General features: G+C 52.9%; 1 protein-coding gene across 1 annotated transcript; it reads left to right on the top strand.

The window, feature by feature from the left end:
- Positions 1-5,666: 5,666 nt before the first annotated feature.
- On the top strand, positions 5,667-7,815 carry AVPR1B (arginine vasopressin receptor 1B). The gene is made up of 2 exons (XM_054803937.1): positions 5,667-6,645; positions 7,517-7,815. Exons 1-2 carry the CDS (start codon positions 5,667-5,669, stop codon positions 7,813-7,815), a joined length of 1,278 nt encoding a protein of 425 aa, XP_054659912.1.
- The last annotated feature ends 267 nt before the right edge of the window (positions 7,816-8,082 follow it).

Consider the following 8,082-nt stretch of genomic DNA (forward strand, 5'->3'; position numbering starts at 1 on the left):
ACCTGTCCTGCCGCGAGCTGCCTGTGGGGCCAGCCCCACGCAAACCTGTCCCCACACAGCCCCGCTCGGGACCGGAGCCTGGGCGCTATCCGTGCTCCCAAAGCAAATTTCCTAGCAAGGCGTTTGTTAGAAACGCCACAGACCATCTCATCTCTGTAAGGGCGTGAAAATCCCATCCACAGATCAAACCTCCGCTGTATAAAGCAAAGTACCCTCCCCAGCCTGGCCACAGCGTCACTGCTGCCTCCGTGGGACTTCTGACCCGGGTGAGTCCTCCTGCCCCTGCCAGGCAGCCAACCAGCCTGTCTGTCTGTCTGTCCACACCAGAGCTAACAGACAGATATTTTCCCCACAGCAGCCTGTCAATGGAGGACGAGAAAAGCCATTTGTTTCCAGCCTTGAAATGTAATTTTGGGGTTTTATTATTGATTTTAAGGCTGTAAATACTCTGGCTGCGTCTGGTTTTTAAATGCTAATGACAATAACAGCGAAAGGAGATGAGGGAGGGGGGAAGGAAATGGAAGCATTTCACGGCTACCCAAGTCTTTAAACATCCCTGGCTGTACAAGGAAACCAACAGGGAGAACGTAAGGATGATAAACAAGTAATTTGCTATCTCGAAGATGCCTGTAGCTTCAATTTTACCTCTGGCAGTTGCCTCTACTTAAGCAAACCGTTTCCACACATATGGGTCAAATGAAAAGACACAGCAAAACAACAAGGAAAAAGTAAACTGTAATGGAGTTATCAGCTGCAATAACACCCCAGGATTGGATTTATTTTATCCGTCAGAAATCCCCTGCTGCTCTTCGCCAGCCTGCAAGGCATTTCAGGACCACCTTGCAGACCATGCCAGGGAGCGGAGGCTGGTCCAGACCCCACCGGTGCGGGCTGGCTTGTCTCTGCAGGGTACGGGGGGGGGGGGGGGCACCCCTGTGTTTCTGGGCATGGTTTCGGGGGACTCGGGGTGTTTGGGTGGGCAGAGCTGTCCCCAAACAGCAGAGATGCCGGGAGCAGTGTGGGACATGAAGGGAGCGATGCTCCGAGGCAAGCTGGGCTGAGTCAAAGTCACAGCTCGGACCCGGCAGCTCAGCCCCCCAAGTCTATGTTCAAGGCAATGTTTTTAAGCACCGATACTTTAAAATTTAGTTCTTTAATGCAACGCTGTCAGCTTTTGTTATTCTGCTTGCCAATTTTTACAGCTTCACATGGATTTTTCCATTAAAATCAAAACCGCTTGTTCTGCCTAGCAGTGTCCCTCACAGGCAGCGCTTTGGGGCATTTGCCATGTGTTTAGCATATTTATTTATGCACCCAGACATGCTCTCTAATATTAAGCAGGATGAGAGTTTTTAATTAAATGGAAAAAAAAACCCCAAATCTGAGTGAGGGAAGGGGGGGAGGAAAAGGGGAGACTGACTGACACATCTGGCTTATAATTACCTTAAAATTATAGAAGCTCCTGTCCTCAGTTAACAGAGCCGTATGACAGATAACGCTGCCCAATTATACGGCAGAGTTTTCTCCCTCGGAAGGTAACGGGAGTCACAGTGCATGTGTTGAACCAGGTGTCCGCTTAGAGACAGTTTAATATTTTGGGGCATTTCGCATTGTATCAGGATGGATCAGGGTTGTGCTAAATCCTTCAGCACTCCCAGCCTCTGCTTGCTGACCACGCTGCAGAGAAATTTGTTTCCCTAATAAGACAGACACCACAAGGTCACTTTTCTGAGAGTTCTTCACAAACATCGCAAGCAACAAAACCCAAATTATATCAAGTTTTCAGCTTCCAAACTCCCCAAGCCTGAGAAAAATGGACAGCCCTACATGGAGTTAAGTCAGTGGCTAAAGCAAGCTGGGCTTTTAAAGGTTCTGAAGTCTTTAATAGCTGGAAACTCTCAGCAGTTTATATTTTCAGGAGGTGGAGGGGAAGTCATTCACCGCTTAATTTTGACAGAGAGTTGGCATTAAAAGTAGCTTTAGATACCAGGAACTCCCAGCCCTCATTCCTGCCCTCAGTCTTTCCAAGGAGATGATCCCAAGCTACTATAAAGCAGTTGCCACACCATTAATTTTACAGCATTTGAACGAGCACAGAGTGACCAAACCTTGCTTTTTCCTGACCTGAACCACAAAAGGCATTTCAGTGATTAAATGCTAAAGACAGAAGGCAGACTGAGTATGCTTTGTGCTGTCAGCAATAAGTTCAACGCCATGGCACACCACAAATACAACATTTACATTGAAAAGTGAGCAAAAACAGCCTTTAAACCCTAGCCAACACATTTTATTTATTTATTTAACCAACAAGCTACCCCCAAAGCAAAGTAACCAACTACTGTGCCAAATGATTTCACATTCACAAACCTCTGCCTCTGTGCTCCTACAGTAAAAGGAGCACAGGATGCCAGCTGGTAATGGAAACAGCATTTATGTGCCACGCTTCACAGGGTATTGATGCTGCCAGCTGCCAAAAATTAGCTGCATAATACAGCATTACCTTGACAAACCAAACCTGAAGAGCTTAGAAATCCAGTTACATGGTCCCGTACCCCAGCATCACACCCAGAGGGAAGGGAGGAAACACAGATTTCACAGTGTTTCAGGGCTCAGGTCGCCCTGCAGCAGCAATAACCAGCAGCACAGAGCCCCAGGGGTTACCCCAACACCACACCCAAGGGTTACCCCAATGCTGTGCACCCATCCTCGCTGCACTGGGGACACAAACCATCACAGCACAAAATAAAAGCTGCATTACCAAAAAACAGCAACACCTTCCTCACCTTGCAACACTTCTACTTCCCCAGGGCCTGGCTTATGGGAAACAGCCTAAATAGATGCAGCTGGGGCTGGGCTTAGCAGGGCTGGGCTTAGCAGGGCTGGGCTGCCCAAACACAGCTGGGCACAGCTGGCCCATCACTTCCCAGGAGCCCCTGGAGCACCGAACAAACCAGCACCGTGCCTGGTGAGTAATTCCTGAGCTGCTGAATTGGAGAACCCAGCTGTGGTTTTGCTGAAACACATACAGCCTGGCAGCATGAGTGATGTGTCAAAATGTTCAGGAAACCAGCGAAAGAAAATTAGTTTATTTTTTTAATCCATCTGCTTGAAAAATTTCCTTGCCATGATAATCTCCCTCTCTAAAGAAAATGAATTTCTGTTTTCCAAGGATCACTTTTCTTTTGTGAATTAGCATCACTTTCCCTAAGCGCCTTTGCAGCAGTATTCTCCCCACGACTAAACTTAGGCAAATCTGGAGTAAAAGCTCTAACTCCAGGGGAATTGCTCCCAAATTAAACTGGTGCTAGCAAAAGCCAGGTCTGTCCTCAAAATGCTTTAAATGCTCTTTTCTCTCTGCAGAATCTGCTCTTCCATCTCTGCCTTCATCTTAGCTTTTCATTGCTTTGTAGGTTTTCCTGCACTGCCCTCTATTAATCTTCCACAAAATCAGCTGTCTGATCACAAACATAGAAAATTACATTATTCACCGAAATACCTTCCTATCTCTAACTCCAGAACCTCAGCCAGGCACTTTTCTGTGATGGGTACTCTATACCCAGAGGGTCCCTTTTAGGGATGAATGTCTTTTAATTAGGTACAAACTGCGCTCATTTATGGTTATTAGAGGTGATCTGCAAATCTTTAGTCAGCAAATAACAGCCTTCTTACAAACTTAATTGTAATATCAGAGCCGGTGAGCCAGAGCAGGCTCTGCAAGCAGCAAAGCCCGTGTCAAGCAGGTGCCAGGAAGAAGCCCGTGTCGGTGCATTTCTTTTGTTTCCTGCTGTCGGCTTTCCCTGGTAGAGAAAGAAAAAAATGCTGGAAACACACGAGTGGCTTTATTTCTTCTTGACATAATTCAACAGCCAGTAAGGGGAAATACAAAACCTTAATGTTGCAAAACAAAAGTGAAATTGCGTGTATATACACACACATTTGTATACATGCGCAATGATAATATTTTGCAATCACGCACCCTGTGGGAAGACACGTTGAAGGCTCAAAAAAGAACGGGAAGGGAAGATAAGGGGAAGCAGCAGCCGAGCTGGTGCCCGAGCTCCCGGCCCCGTGCGCAGCCGCAGCTCTGCCGAGGCAGGCGAGACGCGGGAGCGTTTCAGCTATAGTCTCATCTGTATTTTCAGCCACGCAATCTATAGTGCATTTGTCCTTTGAGGGTGTTTCTGTTGTCCGTCACCCTTCCTCTGGCTCATGCCACACCTTTGCATAAAGTCTGCAGCTGCTGGGGCCTCTTCAGCTCACTTGTCCCCATCAGCTTTTCCTTTCCCGTGATTTTTTTTTTCCCCAGGCTCTGTGCAAATGAGAGATGGGGCAAATGTTGATGAGCAGGGGCAGGGGCTGCTCTGCGAATGAGCAAGATCCCGCTCCCACCGTGGGGGGTGGTTTTCTGTCGGATGGAGTAAAAGGACGGCGTTTAGCTGAGGACTAAGCAGGCAGAGTCGGGCTTTTGCCGTGTCTCGGGGACAATCTCCGTCCCCTTCCTACGCAGAAGGAAAGGCACAGTAGATACAACAGGCAGCCTCAGGTCGTGGTGCCAGTAAATGATGTTTCTGCTGACTTTGCTGCAGGACTGAGATCCAGCTGCGCAAAGCCCCTCGATGCCTGACTCCTGCTGCACGAGATGCTGGGGGGGACCTGCACCCCCTGGTCCCCCCGTGCCCGGGCTCTCGGGACGGAGGTTTTTCCTGCTGGGCCAGGAAAAGCCAAGGGCAGAGATTCAGGGGGTCAGGCTAGCAGGGACACTGCAAGTCGGGGGCAGAGGGTCCCCAGCCCTGCCACGCTGCAGAGGAGGGGATGCAGGGCACAAGGGCAGGAGGATTCCCAGCCTTTGGCTCTTGCCCAGAAATCGCATTTGATAAAAGCCCCTGGCAAAGCCCAGCGATTGCAGCCCCCGAGAGAGCAGCAGGAGGGGAACCAGCTCTCACCTGCCCGCTGCAGCATCTGCACGGCGCAGCGGCAGAGCCAGGAGGCTGGGGCCAGCCGGGGAGGGGAGCTGCCAGGCTATAAAACCCGGGCGGACGGCGTTCACACAAACACGGTGACAGAGCCACCACCACCAAACGGCTGCTCTGCTTCCACAGACACACAGACGCTCGGACATCGCTCACCTGGCCTTTCCTATCCTTGGAATGAAAAGGCCAAAGAGGTGCAGCCTCTGTAGCGTTTTCTGTTACTTTTGCTGCACTGAAAAGAAGCAAAGAGGAATCCCCTTTTCTCCTCAATCTACCAGCGCAGGGCGGAGAGGGGATGCAGAAGATGAGCAGTCCAGGGAGAAATGAAGATTTGGAAATGTTTAGTGCAGACAAGAGAAAGATCAAGGCCTGAGCCACGAGCTCTTGCAGCTCTTTGCTTATCGGGAATATTAGCACAGAGCAGCCCAGCCAGAGAGGGGAATTGCAGCCATGCAGCACAGGATTAGCACGATGTCGAGGAGCACAAGGCAGAGGAGGTGACAACCTGCACTGGTGGTGGCAGCTGCAGGAGTTGGCACGTCCAGCCCCGCCGGCCAGGGGCAGAGGAGCTGGCACAGCGGTGCTCAGGGACAGCACTGACCCCGAGAGCTCAGCCCTGAGGAGGCAGGGAAGGGTTTAAAGCCATTGGAGACGAGCATTAGAGCTGCCTGTGCTTCTGCAGAGCTTCCCGAAGGGATGGAGCCAGGCTGGGGCTGGAACAGCACTCATCACAGCCAGCCTGGGCACGGCCAGGGGCTGCTGAGCCTTCAGACCCTGGCAGGGGACCCCAACCTGACCCTCTTGCACACCCGGGATGAGGAGCTGGCCAAGGCAGAGATCGGGGTGCTGGCCACCATCCTGGCTATAGCGACTGTAGGCAACGTGGGGGTGCTGCTGGCAATGTACCGCCTGAGGAAGAAGATGAGCCGGATGCATCTCTTCATCTTGCACCTGGGGCTGACCGACCTGGGCGTTGCGCTCTTCCAGGTGCTGCCGCAGATGATCTGGGAGGTGACGTACCGCTTCTTGGGGCCGGACCCACTCTGCAGGGCAGTCAAGTACCTGCAGGTGCTGAGCATGTTCGCCTCCACCTACATGCTCATCGTGATGACTCTGGACCGCTACATGGCCGTGTGCCACCCGCTGCGCACCCTGCAGCAGCCCAGCCGCCAGGCCTACGTGATGATCGGGGCTACGTGGCTGCTCAGCTGCCTGCTCAGCCTGCCCCAGATCTTCATCTTCTCCCTGCAGGAGGTACGCCAGGGCTCGGGGGTGCTGGATTGCTGGGCAGACTTCAGGTACCCATGGGGAGCTCGAGCCTACATCACCTGGACCACACTGTGCATCTTCATCCTGCCCGTCAGCATCCTCACCGTCTGCTACAGCCTCATCTGCTACGAGATCTGCAAGAACCTCAAGGGCAAGACCCAGAGCGGTGCCCCCGGAACGGGTGTACCTGCAGCAGCTGCCCCTCCTGCTCCCTGCTCCTCCGAGAAGAGTGGGCAATGCCCCAGCGGGCAGCCCTCCCGGGTGAGCAGCGTACGGACCATCTCCCGTGCCAAGATCCGCACGGTGAAGATGACCTTTGTCATTGTGGTGGCCTACGTTGCCTGCTGGGCGCCGTTTTTCAGCATGCAGATGTGGTCGGTGTGGGACGAGGATGCTCCTGATGATGGTGAGTAGCGGTGGGGATGCTGGGCTGCAGCCCAGAGCAGGCGCAGAGCCCTGGGCTCCCAAGGCACACAGCACGCCCATTGCATTTTTAACAAAGAGCTGTCTTATTTTGCCATTTTAAAAATCATGGAGGAGGCTACAGATCTGCTCCCCAAGAGTGTTTATAGAAAACAGTTTGCAGAGTCAAATCATTGCTTTCACCAGAAAATCCACTGAAAAGCCACGGCTTCTGACCGGCACCTGCAGGGACATGTAAAGATGTTGTGTGAACATCTTTGCTGTGTGTGTTTCTTCCCTCACGTGGGAATTTGCTTCTGGAGCTGCTGTGTTTGGTATGTGACTGCAGGGAGGGTTTTAATTGTGCCTGCTGCTCCCATCCTCTGCCAGGATGGCCTCGCAGAGCAGCCGTGCTGCTGGAGCAGGTCCTTCACCTGTAGCATCAAGTGCCCCTAAGGCTTTCGCTGAGCCAGCTGCAGAGGTTTCAAAAGTGGATTTCTGATTTCATAGGCTGACTTTTTCTAGAAATTTTCAGTAGCTCTCCTAGCTTGCTCATGGGTAGAAGGAACTTTATCCAAGATGGAAAGGCCTCTGGGAGATGCTTTGGCCAGCAAACAGGCTGAAGCAAGGTCCAAAAGCTGCTGGGTGTCATCTCCCAGCACATCATCCATCCACAACTCTCAGCCAAGGGCAGAGCCCAGCTCTGCCTGCCATGCTGCAAGCTCTCCTACCCAAAGCAATGCCAGGCAGGTGGGATGGGAACGGGACAAAGAACACGTGCCCGAGCCAAAAAGAGCCCCCAAGGTCCTGCCCATTGCACACTGGGACCCTGGCCAGCCTGATGGATGTTTCAGCTCTCTCCCTTGCCTTCCCAGAGTCCACCAACGTGGCCTTCACCATCACCATGCTGCTGGCCAGCCTCAGCAGCTGCTGCAACCCCTGGATTTACATGTTCTTCAGCGGGCACCTGCTCCAGGACGCAGCACGCTGCCTGTCCTGCTGGGGCAGCCCCCGGCCCGGGCTGTGGAGACAGGCCTCCACCGGGAGCCTCTGCAGCAGGAAAACCACCATCCTCAGCCACAGCCACCACGCCAGCCTGCCCCTGCACGGGGGCAGCGCCAAGGACTGCCACCCACCCTGCGAGGACGTGGTGACCGAGTCGGGCATGCTCTAGGCTGCAGCGGTGGCCGGTCCCTGGGCATGTCCCTCCACCAAGGACAGCTGCCACCAGACGTGACACCACAAACATTGTCACTGCAGAGGTGTGCCTCTCCCTACCTGGTAGCATCTCGTTTTGCAGAAAGCTGTGTGCTTAACCCAGACAGCATCGCTGCCCATCCTGCCCTCGTGTGCTTGCTACCGTGCACACTGCATCTGCTGTGAGCATGGGGGGAGATGGACAGGGGCCCGTCAGCCGTCGCCTGAGCACAGCACCCACCTC

The sequence above is a fragment of the Grus americana genome, chromosome 25 (genome assembly GCF_028858705.1).
Source record: "Grus americana isolate bGruAme1 chromosome 25, bGruAme1.mat, whole genome shotgun sequence".
In the NCBI taxonomy this organism is placed as follows: Eukaryota; Metazoa; Chordata; class Aves; order Gruiformes; family Gruidae; genus Grus; species Grus americana.